This window comes from Myotis nattereri, assembly GCF_964212035.1.
Source record: "Myotis nattereri genome assembly, chromosome: 4".
NCBI classification, from domain to species: domain Eukaryota; kingdom Metazoa; phylum Chordata; class Mammalia; order Chiroptera; family Vespertilionidae; genus Myotis; species Myotis nattereri.
The window spans coordinates 100,608,113-100,626,868 of record NC_138079.1 but is presented as its reverse complement, the minus strand read 5'-3'; the positions used below and the strand labels follow the sequence as shown (position 1 = coordinate 100,626,868).

The window sequence follows — 18,756 nt, the reverse complement described above, 5'->3', positions numbered from 1 at the left end:
AAATGGTTTATACAGGCTCATGCTGCTGGGGACACAAAGAATATACTCGCAAGCAGGGAACCTTTCCCTCCGACAACCAACTTTGGAATGGAGTGAGGACCTCCTGGCTTCAATTGTCACGTGGGCAGTGCCCTATACGTAGCCCTTAACGGACCAACAAAGAGCTGCTTGGTTTGTGGCCGGCAGTTCCCGGATGAATGGACAACATCCTGGTTGGAAGGCCAGTACTCTGATCAGAGACGGTAAGGATAGAGCAGTTCAGTGGACTGACTTGCATGCTGTTTTCCCAGCAGGGATGGGAGAATTGGACAGGAAAATCCCCTATGTTTTTGTTTCTACCGACTCATGGGTAGTGCCCAAGGGCCTGGCCATCTGAGCAGGCAGGAGGGCAGTGGAAACTCGGTCCCCCGTGGAGTGAATAAAGTAGGACATGCAGATGTCCATCTGAAGAACCCCATTCCAGACTTGAAGACGATTAGAATCAGCCAGCAGATACCTCTGTGTGCTCACCATAAACTAAGTGTACAGGAAGACGGCAGTGGCTCTGGGGCAAATTCCCTGGGGCAAAGGCTTTGATCATAGCTGGCGAGTCAGAGTGATGCTGGTGGCCCTAGTGGGTTAAAGATGGGTCCTGATCAGAACAGACACTGAGTCTGGACTGGGCTTTGCTTACTCAGCGATAGATGCAAATGCTCAGATGTTATTAAAAAAAAAAAAAACACACGCACCAGAACAGCCCTAGCTGGTTTGGCTTAGTGGATAGAGCGTCAGCTGTGGACTGAAGAGTCCCGGGTTCGATTCCCGTCAAGGGCACATACCTCTGTTGCAGGCTCAATTCCTAGCCCTGGTGGGGCGTGTATGGGAGGTAACCAATCGATGTGTCTTTCTGACATCGATGTTTCTCCCTCTGTCTCTCCCTCTCCCTTCCACTCTCTCTGAAAATCAATGGAAAATTGTCCTTGGGGGAGGATTAACAACAACAACAGAACAGAACAGAAGAGAGTGCACCGATTATTATGGCCAATTGTCGTTTCCTCAGGCCAGGACCACACTTTATAGCCCTGATGTCCAGCAATGGGCAGAGATGTCCTTCTCAGAGTTCTATTTGATAGAGAATTGGAAGGGGCAATAGAAACATGTATTGTCTAAAATGAAAGGAGATAAAGGCTTACACACCTTCATGAGTGTGTGCTCACACTCAGCAGGAACATGAGTGGGGCTAAAGGGGTTTCCCCACTGGATCTGGGTAGGGGGGATTATGCTGGTAAGACACTGCCATTCTTTCCAAGAGGAGAAGATGGTGATATAACGACTCAACCTTTTTCTTTCTTCTTTCCCACATCACCTTAACTGTTTTTTCATACCTGATTCAGTGGTCGTATAACCAGGGCTTCAAATGCAAGTGCCTGAAACAGCAATGATTCCTCAATAAGAGTTTGCAACTATATTTTAAACCTTATGAGAGAATTCCTAAGGGCCTGGTGGAACAAGATGTGCCTTCATCTGCTCCATCTGCCAAAACTGGTGTTCACAGTGAATGCAGCTGCATACCTGGTGATAAGAACCGCTCACAAGGTCTGCCCCGGTGTAGCCTCACCCCACGTGAACAGGAGTGGATCGAAGGGGAGGCACTTGCTAGACTAGTGTTGCTGCTGCAATCTAGGCCAGCACAATGGCCAAACCTAATGTCTCTTCCAACAGTGTAAGAGTCTGGGCATAAATAAAGCGGAGAAACAGCAGCTAAGGCAGTGGTTCTCAACCTTCTGGCCCTTTAAATACAGTTCCTCATGTTGTGACCCAACCATAAAATTATTTTCGTTGCTACTTCAAAACTGTAATGTTGCTACTGTTATGAATCGTCATGTAAGTATCTGATATGCAGGATGGTCTTAGGCGACCCCTGTGAAAGGGCCATTCGACCGCCAAAGGGGTCATGACCCATAGGTTGAGATCCGCTGCGCTAAGGGAAAAGTTATGAACAAATGGGTTATGTAATGAGAGACCAGTATTACATTAAAACTTCGAAAGAAGCTCAGAGCAAGAGATGATATCGTGTCTTAGCACGATCATATCAGATGCCTGAGAGGGTGCACCCATGTTTGCTGGGACCACTTCTGCTTCTGGAACCTCGGCTTTTGCTAGATTGAATGGAAGCCTGCAAACCTGAGTGGCCTCGTTCTGGGGGACGCTTTCATATGATATGGTGACTGACTGAAATGAATACTCATGACTGTGTGGGGTTCTAGCAATGTGCCAATATCTTTTGAGTCGTACATCATTTTGCTGTCAGTGTTCTGTGGCCAGAGGCCAGGAGGTGGGCTGTGAAATAATAGAAAATATATGTATTGGTCTCTGCTCCTAGTTCCTGGCACAGACTTCCTAAAACCCTTTTAATTTCCTAAGTGATAAGAGCACTGAGGGCATCTTTGGCTCTATTTGGTCCCTCCCCCAGTTCCTGACATAGGCTCTAAATCCCTGGGGATCTCCTGGGTCATAGAGGAGTGTCTTTTGTTCTAATGAGGCGACTTTGAGGGGGCTCCTGATACCTCCGGGATGGGGGCTGGTCACCCAGAAGACCATGATTAGCATCTTGGAACTTTGAGCCCCACAGCTCATGTTTCAGGAAGGGGAGAGGGGAGAGGGATTGAGTTAGTAACTGGTCATGCCGATGCGATGAGCCACCATAAAAATCCCAGAAGTATGGGGTTCAGAGAGCTTCAGGGTTGGTGAGCATTGACATGTCGGGAGGGTGGCGCCCCAACTCTACATGGACAGCAGCTCTTGTGCTGGGTTGGGACCCTTCCAGATCTCACCCGATGTATCTGGCTGTTTATCTGTATCTTTTATTATTTTTAAATATATTTTATTAATTTTTTACAGAGAGGAATGGAGAGGGATAGAGTTAGAAACATCGATGAGAGAGAAACATCAGCTGTCTCCTGCACACTCCCAACTGGGTATGTGCCCACAACCAAGGTACATGCCCTTGACTGGAATCGAACCTGGGACCCTTGAGTCCGCAGGCCAACGCTCTATCCACTGGGCCAAACCGGTTGGGGCTGTATCTTTTATTATATTTCCCTGAGTTCTGTGAGCTGTTCTAGCAAATAATGTGTGGTGGTCACAGGAACCTACGTGTTGTAGTCAAGTCAATAGAAATTGTGTTTAAACTTGGTCCCACTATCTGCAATTGGCATCTGAAAATGGGGGCAGTCTCCTGGGACTGAGCCCTTAGCCTGTGGGGTATGTGCTAGCTCCGGTTAGTGTTGGAAGTGAGTTTTAGGACACTGAGCTGGTGTCAGAGAATTACTGGGCGTGGGGAGGAACCCACACAGCTGCTGTCAGAGGCGTTGGCAGTGTGGCCGTAGTGAGAGTGGAGGGGAAACACCCAGGAGGAGGGTGGGATCTGTAACAGACGGAATTGTGCCCTCCCAACCCCCCCACCCCAGGACCTCAGGATGTGACTGTATTTGAAGGCAGGGCTTTTACAGAGGTGAGTAAGGCTAAAGGAGGCCATTAGGGTGGATCCTTATCTGACTGACTGGTGCCTTTTTTTTTTTTTTAAACCTTTAGGTGTCTTTGTTGTTGTTGTTAATCCTCACCCAAGGATATTTTTTCCATTGATTTCCAGATAGAGTGGAAGGAGGGAGGGAGGGAGGGAGGGAGGGAGGGAGAAACATAGATGTGAGAGAGACACATTGTTTGCCACCTGAATGCACCCCCCCTCCCCCCAATTGAACCCATGACCTAAGCACTGAGCCACACCCGCCAGGGCTTGACTGGCATCTTTTTTTTTTTAATATGTATTTTTATTGATTTCAGAGAGAGAAAGGAAGAGGGAGAGAGAGAGAGAGAGAGAGAGAGAGAGAGAGAGAGAGAGAGGTAGAAACATCAATGATGAGAGAGAATCTTTGATTGGTTGCCTCCTGCACGCCTTACTGGGGATCGAGCCCACATCCTGGGCATGTGCCCTGACTGGGAATCAAACCAGTGACCTCCTGGTCATGCTCAACCACTGAGCCACCGGGGCTGGGCTTGACAGGTGTTGTGTGTGTGTGTGTGTGTGTGTGTGTGTGTGTAAGGAAGAGGACATGTGGACACACACAGGCATCTGGGCTACATGGGCTACAGAGGAAAGACCATGTGAGCACACAGGGAAGAAGCTGCCACTTCCAAGCTAAGCAGAGAGGCCTTGAAATGGTCGGAGCAACCAGCCTTGCCCGCTCCTTCATCTTGGACTTCAGCTTCCAGGACTGTGCGAACATGATGTCTGTTGCTCAGGTCACCCGGTCTGCAACAGCCCGCTGTGGCAGCCCAGAGGACGCACGCGGGAGCTCGGTGCCTTAGCTGGTACCTCCGGCTCGCTATCCTGCTTGCTCTTTGTCTAAACCACCCCTGGGTCCTGGGGCTGCCCTGCTCCAGGGACAGAGCTGGGTCCCTCGCACCCGTCCCGCATCGGCCAGGTGCCCACGGTTCCTCTTAACTCGTCTCTAGCTGCCTGGCCTCCCGGCCCTGGGCTCCGCGGGCGGCATGGCGAGGGCGAGGCGGGGTTCTACGGGCCCCCAATCTCTGCCGCTGGCATCTGCTTCCCTCGCGCTCCCGGCCGCTGCAGGCGCTCCAGCCCTTCCGCGGACGTTCCTGGGCTGCAAGGTCTCCCGTCGGCGGAGGAAGCGCGCGGTCCCGGCAGCTCCAGGCCTGGGAATCGGAGGTGCCTGGACCCCGCGTGCGGCGGCTGAGACCGCGCGGCACAGGCGGTTGCGGGGAACGAACCCGGGACCGCAGGCGCCGCCCGGGCACAGGGAGCACCGGCGGCGACACGCCTGGGGCGCCGGGACCGCGGAGACAGAAGCATCATCCACTCTCTCGCGCCCGGAACCACCCCGGCGCTCCGCCCGCCTCCGGGCGCAGGGTCTCCGGGAGCGACGGCTGGGGGAGGGGAGGGGAGGGGAGGGAGGGGAGGGGGGAGGGCGGAGGAGCGGCGGTGCGGGGGCTCGGAGCCGCCCCTTCCCGTGCAGCCGCGGGCCTGAGAAAGCAGAAGTGAGCCGCGTCCCCGGAGTCCCACCGGCTCCGGGACCTGGGAAGAGAAACTTGCGGCCGGGGCGCCTCGCCCCCCGCGCCCCGCCCCCCCCAACCCGGACCCGCCCAGAGCTCGAAGGAGGGTCACTAGGTCCGGGCCGGGGACCGGGTCACCACCTGGCCCGCCCCTTCTCGCTGGAGGTCCGCAAATTGGGCCATTTCCCGGCCGCACCCTCACCGCTTATCGGGGTGCGCCCGCCCCCCCGCCCCCCCTCTCCGAGGGAGGGGCCGCCAGTGCCGTGCGGCGCCGGCACAGGACCGGCCGGGACCCCTCGAAGCCGTCGCAGCAGACCCAGCGCCCCTGGACCCTCCGCTGGACGCCACACGCCCCTGCTCCGTGCTGCCCCGGGCCCCTGACCCCTGTGCGGCCCCCAGTCCTCCCGCCCGGCCCTCCTACCCAGCACCGGGTGCCCCACCCTAGCCTCTCCGGTCTCCTCCCCCGACGCCCCCTGGAGCCCCGCGTTGCCCGGGCAGGAGCGCGCGATGCTCCGGCTCCCGGTGCTGCTGCTCCTGGTGCTGCTCCTGGTGCTGCTCCGGCCGCCGCCGCTGCCCGCGCTCGCCCCGGAGCCCGCGGCGCAGGACGTGAGCCTGGGCTTGGTGAGTGGGGTCCCCCGGCCTCTGGGATCTGCAGGGGCGCGGGCAGAGGGAAGCTGGTGCCGGACGCCTAGTTCAGGCTGGGGGCTGATTCAAACGTCCACGGAGTGACTGGCTGGGGCTGGGGGCTGGGAACCGGATTGTTGGAAACGCCAGGTTTGCGACCGGGATTTGAAGATTGGAATGGGCGGGGGGCGGGGAGGTGGGGACCCGGACTCGGCTCTAGATGAAGACTGCAAACCCAGGGCTGGAGGGCAGGTCCGGGAGAGGGGAGCCCTGGGTTCCTAATTGGTGAGAGGTGAGGCTTTCAGAAGGCGGTGGGGAGGCAGGTCCCATCGCTGCCGCCCTCCCGATTCACCTGCTCACTTCTCCGGCCCAGGACTGGCTGACCCGCTATGGCTACCTGCCACCGCCCGACCCAGCCCAGGCCCAGCTGCGGAGCCCTGAAAAGCTCCGGGACGCCATCAAGGTGATGCAGAGGTTTGCTGGGCTGCCTGAGACCGGCCTCCTGGGTAGGTGTCCCCAGCCCTGCCTCCGCACCCAGCCTGGCCGTTACCCAGCTGTTCTTAAACCGCAGCACGCACTGAATCATGGGGGGTATGACAATGCTGATCTCAGGTCCTAACCCAAGGAATTCCCAAGCATTCTCCTTCAATGCATATGCATTGAGAATCTCTTACATGAGAGGCCACTTCAGGCTCCGCTCCTACAGCAGTGAACAAAGTAGATAAGTCCCTGCTCTCGTAGAGCTAAACTTCTAGAGACAGATACATTCTAAGAGATCAGAACCAGAAATATGCAAAATCATTTCAGATAGTGGTGTTTTGAAGAAAATAAAATGCTAATTGCATTCAGGGGCTGGTCTGGTCAGGTCAGGGTCCTCTGAAAGGTGTCATATGAGTCGAGAGGAATTCCTATAACACAGAGAACGCATAGGACACAACGAGGAGGAGCCCGCCATGGGAAGATGCGGGAGAAGAGTGTACCAGGCCAGTGCAAAGGCCCTGTGGCAGGCACAGGCTGTGCAGCTGTGATGAGAGAGGAGTAAGGAGCTAAGCAAATGCCTGGTGGGAGGAGGCTTGAAAGGCGTTTGGGTTGGATTCGGAAGCACAGTAAGAAACCACGGAAGGGTCTGAAGGAGGAGGACAACCTGGTCTGTTTTGCAGTTTTACATTTCCTTTGGTTGCCGATGGAGAGTGGTGGGTGGGGAGCGGGGAGGTCATGCAGGGTCCAGGCCAGGGCTGATGGTGGGAGGTGTGATGAGAAGTGGTTGAAGCCAGAGTGCACACTTTGGAGGGAGAGCTGAGCAGCTCATCTGTTGGGTTAAATGGGGAAGAAGAGAGAACTGGTGGGTTCCTGGCTGGCTGCGAGGGAAGGCAGGGTCTTCCCCTGCCCTGCTTGGCATCTACATGGGCTCAATCACACATTGTGACCTCAACCATCGAGGTGAGGTTTGACCTTCTGCTGAGGAGGAGGAGGCTGCTGGGAATTGAGCTCAGCTGGAAAAGGGGATTCCAGGCAGCTCTAACCCAGGAGGGGGTGGTTAGTCACAGGAAACCAGAGACCCAACCGGCATGGGGACTCCGGACTTTATCACGATAGGGTCTTGGACCTCTGCTGTGGGGTGTGGGGTGTGGGCACCCTCCTAGGGGTTCCCAGCCTCAGAGAGGGGAGTTTGCACAGCACCCCCAGGGCTCCTTCCTTGAGCCCAATTGCCAGGGCTCAGGGAAGCTCCCTGCCTGAGCTCTGAGCACCCCCTGGAGGCAGCCACGCCCTCCAGGGCCAGGTGCTGGTGTGGATGAGCTGGCTTACAGTCAGACTGTCTGGGTTCAAATCCAAGCGGGGGCAAGTTCTTCATCTCCCTGAACCTGTTTCCCCATGTGGACAGTTAGCTGGTACCATGATTCGGGAGGGCAGGTTGTCCTTCTGCTGATCCCGCTCCCCCAACCTGTCCCACAGACCCAGCGACGATGGCCACCATGCACAAGCCCCGCTGCTCTCTGCCGGACGTGCTGGGGGTGGCAGAGCTGGTTAGGCGGCGGCGCCGGCGCTATGCCCTGAGCGGCGGTATTTGGAAGAAGCGAACCCTGACGTGGAGGTAGGTCCTGGTGCCTACCCCACCCTGGGCTGGCCTGCTGGGCCCTAGTCTCTGTGTGCCAGGCTATCCTCACCCCCCACTCCTCTTTCCCCAGGGTACACTCCTTCCCCCGGAGCTCTGCACTGAGCCAGGAGACTGTGCGGACCCTCATGCACCATGCCTTGGCAGCCTGGGGTACTGAGTCAGGCCTCAAGTTCCGGGAGGTGGGTTCTCAGGGCCCACCGGAGGCTGACATCCTCATCGACTTTGTCCGGGCCTACCACCAGGACAGTTACCCTTTCGACGGGCAAGGGGGGACCCTCGCCCACGCCTTCTTCCCCGGGGAACATCCCATCTCCGGGGACACTCACTTCGACGATGAGGAAATCTGGACTTTTGGGTCAAAAGGTACAAATGTTCCTTCTTCTGAGCAGTCCTCTCCCCAGGTCTGTCTGTCTGTCCTTAAGAATTAGGTTTAAAGTACATTTATCGATGGAGGCTGTATCAGGGCATGATTTATTTTAAGGAATTGGTGCACGGAATTGTGGGACTGGCAAGTCCAAAATCGGTAAGGCAGGCTGGAAGTTCAGGTGAGAATTGATGTGGCAATTTTGAGTCCAAAATCTGTAGGGCCAGCCAGCCGGCTGGACAGCCAAGCAGGCTTTCTATGCGGCAGTCTGAAGGCAGAATTCTTCTTCTGGGAAAGCCCAGTTTTTGCTCTTAAGCCCTTCAACTGATGAGGTGAGGCCCACCCACAGCACCGAGAGTTACCTGCTTTACTTAAAATGACATCTACAGAATAACCTCCATAGCAACATCCAGGCTGGCATTTGACCAAGCAACTGGGCGCCACAGTCTGGCCACTCTGACATAGAAAATGGCCCATCAAAGAGGCCTGTTAGATGCCCAGCTCCGAGCTGGGGCTGAGAGCTTAAAAAGGCGAAAACGCAGTTCTGTGCAGCAGCTGAGTCAGAAGAGTAAGTGGCAGTTGCTACACATCATGACACAACTACAGGGAGTTACAACAGGGAAGTCCTCAAGCCTGCGGTGCTCAGAGAAAGGACTGATCTGAGGCTTTTGGCTGCAGGGGACTTCCTGGAAGCAGTGATTCTGTGTTCTCCTCTCTCTCTCTCTCTCTCTCTCTCTCTCTCTCTCTCTCTCTCACACACACACACACACACACACACACACACACTGAGTGCCAGGTAGCACACAAGGCCCTGCTCTCCTGGAGTATACAGGGCGGGGGTGAGGCACAATACGGAAGCACAAGCCAATGGCTAGCTGGGTAGTCAGGGTGGTAAGCATGAGAGCACTGGGGTGAGAAATGGCCTGGGACAGTGGCCGGCAAACTCATCAGTCAACAGAGCCAGATATCAACAGTACCACGATTGAAATTTCTTTGGAGAGCCAAAGTTTTTAAACTTAAACTATATAGGTAGGTACATTGTTATTAACTTAATTAGGGGACTCCTAAGCTGGCCTTTGCTAAAAACGTCCTCAATCTGATTGAGGTACATTCGCCGAGGTCGACCCCTTCCAACTCTCCCATCCACACTCGTCTTGTATACTTGTTTCGTCTATCTCCTTTCGTTCATCCTCTCTATATGTCCACCCCCCACTTCTTCTAACGCCACTTCTTCAAAATAGACTCGCCCAGGCCGAAAACCGACTTCTGCGCATGGGCCACGAAGTTTCAATTGCATTGTACGAGCGCGGGTGGTATCTTGTGGAAGAGCCACACTTAAGGGGCCAAAGAGCCGCGGTTTGCTGACCACTGGCCTAGGACATTTGGGACTGGAAGGCAAAAAATACAGTGTCAGGAGAGAGACCATGGAGGATGGATGGAAGGTTTTATGCCACACAAAGGGCCTTGGAGAGCACGGGGAGGAATCTGAACTGTAGGATTCTGAAGGCAATAGATGTGGAAGGTTTTGCATTCTAGAAATGCCACTGGCTGCGGAGCAGGGCAAGAGGGCAGGACGGCAGAAACTTGCTGCAGAGTCACTGTGAGAGATGGTGGTGGGAGATGGGGGGGGTGTGAATGGAGGGCAGTGGGCGGGCGGCTCTGAGGGAAGTTTAATCAGGATGGGCAAAGGTTGGGGTCTGACTGGATCCTGGGGGCAAAGGGTATAGGAGGTTGGGGTGCTGGCCCCTGGAGGACAGTCCTGTTAATGCAGGTGGGAAGTGTGGGAGCAGGAGAAGCAGGCTGGGGGAAGGTAGGGGTGAGTTTAGGTGGGGTGTGTGTCTGCAGTGCTTATGGGCAGTCAGTGCAACTAGTGCATTGGTGGTTCAGTATGTTGCTCTAGAGCTTGGACTCCTCTGACTTAGGTCAGGTTCCCCAGAATTGGAGCTCACGATGTAATTTCTTATGCAAGCAGTTTCTCAGGGGTACGTTCTCAGGGGAAAGGGAAGCAGGAGAAGACGGGAGAGAAGCTGAGCAAGGATGTGGTCTGGGCTCCAGAGGAGCCTGACCCCACTCGGAGCTCTGGAGCACAAATGGTGTCACAGGATTGGTCCTCCCTGGAGACGAAGTGCCCAGCTCTCCTAGTCCTGCATCAATCAGCCATTGTGACCTGCTGGGCCTGGGAGGGAGAGAGAGCCATTTTCTGAGGAAGGGGGCAGCCAGGGAATAGGCACACAGGCTCAGAGAGGATTTGGGCCAGGTACAGCTAGCAGCCACAATAGTGAGACTGTGTAACACAGCATTTAAGAACATAAGCTTGCGCTGGCCTGTGTGGTTCAGTGGGTTGGGTGTCATCCCCTGCACTGAAAGGTTGTAGGTTTGATTCCCAAGGCATATGCCTGGGTTTCAGGCTCAATCCCCAGTAGGAGGCATGCAGGAGGCAGCCTATCAATATCTCTCTCTCTCTCTCTCTCTCTCTCTCTCTCTCTCTCTCTCCTTGCCTCTCTCTCTCTCTCTCCTTGCCTCTCTCTCTCTCTTCCTCTCAAAAACAAAACACAACAACAACAAAAGATTGCAAGCTTGAAGCAGAACTCAAGGCTGGGATCCTGTTTGCTATGTGTATAAGTTACTTGACTTCAGTGTGATTAGTTTTTGCGCTGAGAAATGGGAATTATATTACCTGCTGGTAGCGTGGACTTACGGATTGAATGAGTAATTCACCTCCAGCGCTCTGCATGAGGCCTGACACAGAGCAGCGCTCTGTTCATTGCCAGCTGCTACCTGACCTGCCCCTTCCTCCGATTTAAGAGTCAGAGGTACTGGGGGGTTGGTGAGGAGGAGAGTGTGGAATGTGAAGGTCGAATATCGAGCTGTGGAGAGCCCCATCGTAAAGGGGAAGGCATCAAGGGGGGAAGAATCAGCGAAATAAAGAAAGAACAGGCCGAAAGGTGATCAAGAACAAGAGTGAGAAAGGAAGTGGTCAGCATGGCACACCAGTCCCGTGACTGACATGGGCTTGGATTGGTCATCTGGGGATGGAGTGACCTTAGTGCCTGTAGGCGTGGTGGGTGGGGGAAGAATCCAGACCACAGCAGGGGTAGGCGTGAGAGGAGCCGAGGCAGTGGACTGACCGGTCCAGGGAATGTCTTAGGATGCGGGAGTCTTGAGCACTCGGGGATGCCGAGTGAGTTCCTAGAAAGAAAGGGTTGGTGGATGGACGGATAAACAGACAGATGGAAGCATGGAAGGGTGCAGGCGTGGACGAATGGGTGGGGCATTGTTCTTGTCCTAGAGGAGTTGAGCAAGGCAGGCTCCTTGAACAGGGCAGGGCAGGAGGTGAGCATGGGGGAGATGAAGCTACCTGTTCTGGGTACACAGGAAATTACAAATTACAAAGGATGGCCTGTCTTGAAATAGGAAATGCGTTTGTCAGCACTTGTCATCTAAGACTTGGGGGCTGGACCTGGGTGGTAACTTGAGGGGCTGTGGGCTTGGAACTGAGGCCGAGAGCAAAGCAGCTTCGAGCCAAGGACCAGGGCAAGTTTAAGAGGAGGTGTTGAGGACCCCCATAGTCTAATCTGGGGCTGATCTGCACAGTTGGGTAATTTCCCCCAGCTGCAGAGCATGAGAAGAATGCAAGGAAGGGGTGTGGCCAAAGGAGAAGCTAGACAGAGGAGGGGCGGGTGTGGTGAAAGATGAAAGAGAGCTACCTGATTAAGACACCTAACTGGCCCTGGCCAGTGTTGCTAAGTGGTTAGAGTGTTGGCTCAAGCATGGATTCCCAGTCAAGGGGACATACCTAGGTTTCGGGGTTCACCCAGTAGGGCAAGTGGGGGAGGCAACCAGCTGATGGACATCGATGTTTCTCTCTCTCTCTCTCTCTCTCTCTCTCTCTCTCTCTCTCCCTCTCCATCCCTCCCTCCCTCTCTTCCTCCATCCTTCCATCCCTCCCTCCCTCCTTTCCACTCTCTCTGAAAAACAATGGAAAAAATATCCTCCTGTGAGGACAACAACAACAAAAACAACAAAAAACCACCCAACTTCCTCGTTTCTCAGAAAAAGGACCCAGAGCGATCAGAAACCCACAGGCAACATAGGACATAGGGACTCATCAGCACATACGAGTGTGGACAGACCATCCGCAGTCACTGCTGAGAGCAGGACAGCCCAGCCAGAGGCCTCGGCCTCGGTTTCAGCTGTCAGTGAACCTCACCTCTCAGCGCCTCGGCCTCCTGGCCTGTAAATGTGGTTGGAGGTCGAGGTTCTGTGGGAAGCAAATGAGGGCAGTGTTTGTTGCTCCTCTTATGATTTACACATTTCACTCTTAGACCCCAGTTAGTGGTCTTCAGGAGCGGAGAGAAAATTGCTTCTCAGTTCTGAGGCCATGCCCAGTTCACTCATGTTCAACACTGCCGATGCCAGTTCGAGATGCCCAGGAAGCAGATCAACCTGGGGGGGGTGGGGAATCTATGCCTCCCGGGGGCTGCTCACCCCTCTTACTGTCTCTGTCTCTTCCGGCCTCTCACCTGCTTAGCAGGAGCCCGCGGGAAGCTTGTGGATGGATGAGGAGCTGAGATCTGGCCAGCAGCTGGGAACGTAAAGAGGCTTGCTCCTGGCGCCTGGGCGGGGTCCCCAAGGAAGAGGCCTTCGTGCTCAGAGAGGCTGGGAGCGAGGCTGGGCACCCAGGCCAGCAGACTGCGGTCAGAGAGTGCATGCTGAGGCTGCGGGTTCTGAGGAGATGGATGAAGGCTGCAGTGGTGGGGAGGAGAGGCCAGGACCCCAGGGAGGTGGGGAGTGGTGGAGGCTGTGGGAGGGAGAGATGGGGAAGGCCCACAGAGATGGGAGGAGGGGAGGTGGAAGAACCATGGGGGTGGGAGTGGGATTCTGAGGGTCTTGGGAGCAGAGGCCAAGGTGATTGAGCAGCATTCCTCGCGGGTGGGAGTGGGAAGGGTGTCGAGGGGTGGGGACCTCAGACCACTGGTTGGAGCTGGGAGGGGGAAACTGCAAGGGCTGGGGCTGCCTTGAGAGAACTGTGTGCACCCCGGGCTCCTGCTTCCCCTCCCCCATGTTTCTGTGGGCAGGCCTCCATCAGTGTAAGCTGGCCTTCCTTGGGCCAGGCTGACTCCTCCTGCCCATTCCCTCACCTGTTCTATGGGTCATTTGAGCCCAGTATCCCGGTGTCTAGCACTGCCAAGCAAAAATATTTGCTGAATAAGTAAACTCATACAGAAGGATGAGGTGGCTCGGGGAGGCTTTGGGGAAGAGGACGCTGTGAGCACCTCTGAGGGTCTCCTGGCTGTTCCTGTGCCAGCAGGCTCCGCTCCCAGGGGCTTCCTCGCTGCCCCTTTCCTGGCTGCTCCAGCTCCAGCCCAGTCTCCCTTCCTCCCCAGATGGTGAGGGGACAGACCTGTTTGCGGTGGCAGTTCATGAGTTTGGCCACGCACTGGGCCTGGGCCACTCCTCTGCGCCTGACTCCATCATGAGGCCCTTCTACCAGGGTCCTGTCGGGGAGCCCACCAAGTACCGCCTGTCCCAGGATGACCGTGAAGGCCTGCAGCAGCTCTACGGTACAGGGAGTTGTGTGTGGGGTGCTCCCCATGTGGCCTCTGCGGCAGGGTCGGGGAACACAGGTCTCTCTGACTCTCTCTACAGGGAAAGGACCCAGAACCCCATATGATGAGCCCACAATGAAACCCCTGGCTCCTCCTCCCCCGCCCCCTGCCCTGCCCCCAGGCAGGTAAGTCCTCCTCCAGCTTTGCCATCTTGGGGGAGCTTCCTACCCGTGGAGTCCTCTTTGGTGAGAGGGCTTGGTAAGAGTCCCTGCCCCATAGGCTGTCCTCAAGGTGAAGTACAGAGAGGAGGAGCCCTGACCCCTTTCTCCTCACCTCTCCTTTCCTCCTCAGCCCCTCCCTTCCTGTCCCTGATCGATGTGATGGCAATTTTGATGCTATCGCCAACATCCGTGGGGAAACCTTCTTCTTTAAAGGTGAGTCACTCCGGGTCTTCCCCGGCCCCGTAGATTTGGTTTCCTACCCACTTAGGGTGACCCACCAGGCGTGTGGGGTTTCCCAGGATGTGGACTTTCAAGCTGGGTGGGAGTGGCTCTCTGTGGAGCACACCAGTGACGGCCCTTCCCCAATCCCTTACTTTCCCCAGCTCACACTCTTTGAAGCTCACCTGAACCTCTCCGCCCCTACCTCCCCCAGGCTATATCCTTGCTTTTTCTCCTAAGCCAGTGATGGCGAACCTATGACACGCGAACTCATTTTTTTGGTTGATTTTTCTTTGTTAAATGGCATGTAAATATATAAAATAAATATCAAAAATATGTCTTTGTTTTACTATGGTTGCAAATATCAAAACATTTCTATATGTGACACGGCACCAGAGTTGTTAGGGTTTTTCAAAATGCTGACACGCCAAGCTCAAAAGGTTCGCCATCACTGTCCTAAGCCCTACTTTTCCCTCTGTAACTTGCCTCCTGAGCCCACCCAGCTCAGCTGGCTCACTTATCCCAGGGCTCACTTCTACCTGTGTGACTTTCTATATAAACTTTTGCTTGTATTTGAAACACAAACAAACAAAGTGGGGGTGGAGGTAGAAGGCAAGTCCTGGGCCATCTGGTCACCCTAGAGCAGTGGTTCCCAACCTTGGCTGCACATTAGAATCACCTGGGAATCTCTTTAAAATCCTGATTTCTGGGCCTCCTCCTCTGAAAATTCTGTTTCTTTGTTATGGGGTGGGGTCACAACATTAGTAACAAAGAAACAGAATTTCCGGAGGATGAGGCCCAGAAATCAGGATTTTAAAGAGATTCCCAGGTGATTCTAATGTGCAGCCAAGGTTGAGAGCCATTGGGCCCTTTGATTTCCAGATGGACCTTCCACCCAGCACTAAGTCCCAGCCACACACCCTGGGGGACAAGACCACTTGCCACCTCATGCTCCAGGCCCATCCCTTCTCCCACAGGCCCCTGGTTCTGGCGCCTCCAGCCCTCAGGACAGCTGGTGTCCCCCCGGCCTGCCAGGCTCCACCGCTTCTGGGAGGGGCTGCCCCCGCAGGTGAATGTCGTCCAGGCTGCCTACACCCGGCACCGAGACGGCCGAATCCTACTCTTCAGTGGTGAGTGGGGCGCCCCCGGGGACGGGCGGGGCGTGGGAGCAGGTGCTCAGAGGGCTCCCTCCCGCAGGCCCGCAGTTCTGGGTGTTCCGGGACCGGCAGCTAGAGGGCGGCGCGCGGCCGCTGGCCGAGCTGGGGCTGCCCGCAGGGGAGGAGGTGGACGCCGCGTTCTCTTGGCCGCTGAACGGGAAGACCTACCTGGTCCGGGGCCACCGCTACTGGCGGTACGACGAGGCGGCCGCGCGCCCGGACCCTGGCTACCCGCGCGACCTGAGTCTCTGGGAGGGGGCGCCTCCCAGCCCCGACGATGTCGCTGTCAGCAACGACGGTAGGAGAGCCCGCGCCCCGGCGGGCCAGCTGCTGGCCCTGGGGTTGGGGCTGGAGGTCGTCCTGGGGGTGCCGAGGAGTCCTCGGGTGGACGGGGCGGGGGCAGCCGGCACCAGCCCTGCAGCTCTCCGCCCGCCTTGCAGGTGCCACCTACTTCTTCAAGGGCGCCCACTACTGGCGCTTTCCCAAGGGCAGCGTCAAGGCCGATCCGGACTCGCCGCAGCCCATGGGCCCCCAGTGGCTGGACTGCCCGGCCGCCAGCGCTGGCCCTCGCTACCCCAGACCCCCCAAAGCGACTCTCAAGCCCGAACCCTGCAATTGTCATTGCGAGATCAACCAGGCCGCCGGGCGGTTGTCCTCGTCTTCGTCGTCGGTGACCCTCCTGCTGCTCCTTCTGGCCCTGCTGGGGGGGGACATCACCTCCCGCTGAGGGGGTCAGGCCGCTCCACGGCGGGGCCGGTTCTCCCACCACCGGCCTGTGCAGTAGGGGGCGGTGATGGCCTGTCGGGGGTGGTGATCGCTGCCCCGCCCCATCCTCTGCTCCCTGGGCGGGCTCAACAAGGTGGGTGGAGCTAAGCCTTGGGGGTAGGGGTGGGGTGGGTGGGACACGAAGGCTGGCCCTGGACCGAACACAGGAAGTGCCCAACCCCCCCTCCCCCAAACCCGGCTCCACCTGCTTTGGCCCCCCCAGGACTGTGCATTTCCCGGAATGGCTGGCTTTTCTCAGAACACAGCCTGCAGACTCCGTGCAGCGCAAGCCCTGCCTGGCAACAGCGGCTCAGGTGCATGGGTCTTTAGAGGACAGGCCTGATCGGGAGACTGAGCCCCAGCACGTCCCGCCCCCCCCCCCCTTTTCCAGAAGTGTCTCACCCTGTTTTTCTTCCACCAGGTCCCAGTCAACACCACATGGGTGGGGAACTGGGACCCAGTCCTGAGACCACCCCTGGGCACCGGTGCTGCCCGTTCTGGGTGACACCAATGACCACAAGGGTGACCGTCCACAATCTGGCCCCCGGACCTCCTTGCTGGTCACCGCCCTGAATCCAGAATTGTCCCATTCAGTAGGACACCCTCCCCGTCGTTAAAAACCTCTTTCTGCCTCCACCCCGCCGTCTGCGTTCCCTCGAGGAGAACTCCCTGGCTCCTGTCGGTTCAGTGCTGGCCACAGACAGCAGACTGAGCGGCCTCTTCACCTGGGGCCTCTGCTTCCTCAGCACTCCTGGCTGATGAGTGGGCGAAACCTGGGCCATCTCATTCATTTCCCACTCTCCCCAGAATTCAGGATCTAAATCAGTGCCCCGGGAACTGTGCTTCTGGAACATTCCACATCAGAATCACCCAGGGAAGTTAAAAATGCAAATCCTATGCCCTCACCCTGAATCATCACTTGGGATGGGACTGTCTTGTGGCTTTTCTGTGTCTCTGCCATGTTCTCCGGGAGCCAACTTTTCATGTCGCCTGCAGAGCCAAGCTGATGGCCACAGCTGATAGGGGTCACCCCCATGGCTGGAGTCACTCAGTGGCGTTTTCTTGGGTTGCTGTCCAGCCTCATGCTCTGCAGTGCTACCTAGAGTGAGGCTGTGGGCTGCAGTCCGAGAGAGCACAGACAGGGCCTGCTGTTTATCAAGGCAAGCAGACCAGGGTGAAGACAACCGCCAGGCACATCTTTGACCTGTCCATGACCTGAGAACTCTAAGCCATCTGAGGCTCTGTCAGGATCCTGTTAAAGTACAAGGAGGGGAAAAATTATATTTTCAAAGCTTATCAGGTTGGTTTGGCTCAGTGGATAGAGCGTCAGCCTGCGGACTGAAGAGTTCTGGGTTTGATTCAAGTCAAGGACACATGCCGGGGTTGCGGGCTTGATCCAGGTAGGGGACATGCAGGAGGCAGCCGATCAGTGATTCTCTCTCATCACTGATGTTTCTATCTTTCACACTCCCTCTCTGAAATCAATAAAAATATATTTTTTAAAAAAAGAGGTAGCTGGCTCTAGATTTGGTCAGGGCACATGCCCTGGATGCATGCTCATTCTCTGGTGTGGGAAGGGGGAGGGGGCATGCAGGAGACAGCCAATCTGATTCTCTCTACAGGTAAAGCACCCTAAACCCTATATAATGAGCCCTGATGTATTTCTCTCATCAATGTTTCTATCTCTCTTTCCCTCTCCCTCTCTCTCAAGAAAAAAATCAATAAAAACATTTTTTTAAAAGTGGTACAGTGCACAATGAAACACAAAATGTCTTCAGATGGTGGCTTTTGTGAGACAGTCATGGAGGAGTGGAGTGTTATGGGGAGGAGGGGTCAGGGAGCCAGGCTTCTGGAGACAAAGCCCAGAAGTAATACTTGTACCTGAAGTAGGAGCAGCTCCCTTCTCTCCCACCCTGGAATTCAAAGACAGCTCAAGGAAGGATCTGGACTTCCAAGGTGTGGAAAGGGGGTTTCAGACAATTGAATGGGTTTTTAAGGGACAGGGAGATGTCCGCTGAGGTCCAGCTAACCCAAGTGAGACTCTCACTAAGGAAGTGTGATGTGTAGGTCTGTCCTCATGGGGCTCATGAGTGGCCTCTCAGGGGCCAGGTTCTCTTTAAGGATCTTAGGGGTTGAATTGTGTCCCTCCACAAATTCATATGCTGAAGCCCTAACCCCCAGTACTTCAGAATATCACCTTACTAGCGTCTTTATGAAGGGAATCAGGTTAAATGAGGTCACTAAGGTAGGCCCTAATCCAATAGAACCAGTGTCCTCATAAAAGTGGGAAGTTAGTAGCCAGGCATGGATACAGGGAGAATGCCATGTGAACATGAAGACGGCATCTACAAACCTAGGAGCCTTCCCTTGCAGCTTCGGAAGGAACCAACTCTGCCAACAGCTTGATTTAGACGTCTAGCCCCCAGAACTGTGAGGAAATCAGTTTGTGTTGTGTAGCCACCCAGTCTGTGGTGCATTGTTCTGGCAGCCCCGGGTCCCTAATACAGAGGGCAGACAGTGGCTGTGCTGAGCTGTGTGGGGCTTTGGCCCAGAGTTGGGTGTTAGGGAAGAGCTGAGAGGTGAGCAAGCTATGTGTGACAAAGCCACCTCGGGGGTCTCGCAGGTCTTGCCATGTCCTGAGCCTGTCGCTGCTATCGGACCTCTGGACTCTGAAGCTGGGGTGCACTCT

The 18,756-nt window shown here is 55.7% G+C and overlaps 1 protein-coding gene across 1 annotated transcript; it reads left to right on the top strand.

Annotated features, from left to right (window-relative positions):
• Positions 1–5,559: 5,559 nt before the first annotated feature.
• On the top strand, positions 5,560–16,029 carry MMP25 (matrix metallopeptidase 25; the record flags this gene model as incomplete). Its single annotated transcript, XM_081089268.1, has 10 exons — positions 5,560–5,673; positions 6,050–6,182; positions 7,630–7,768; positions 7,863–8,155; positions 13,544–13,720; positions 13,806–13,890; positions 14,057–14,139; positions 15,123–15,275; positions 15,343–15,600; positions 15,743–16,029. The coding sequence occupies 10 exons, from the start codon at positions 5,560–5,562 to the stop codon at positions 16,027–16,029; spliced, it is 1,722 nt and encodes a 573-aa protein (XP_080945394.1).
• Between the last annotated feature and the right edge of the window lie 2,727 nt (positions 16,030–18,756).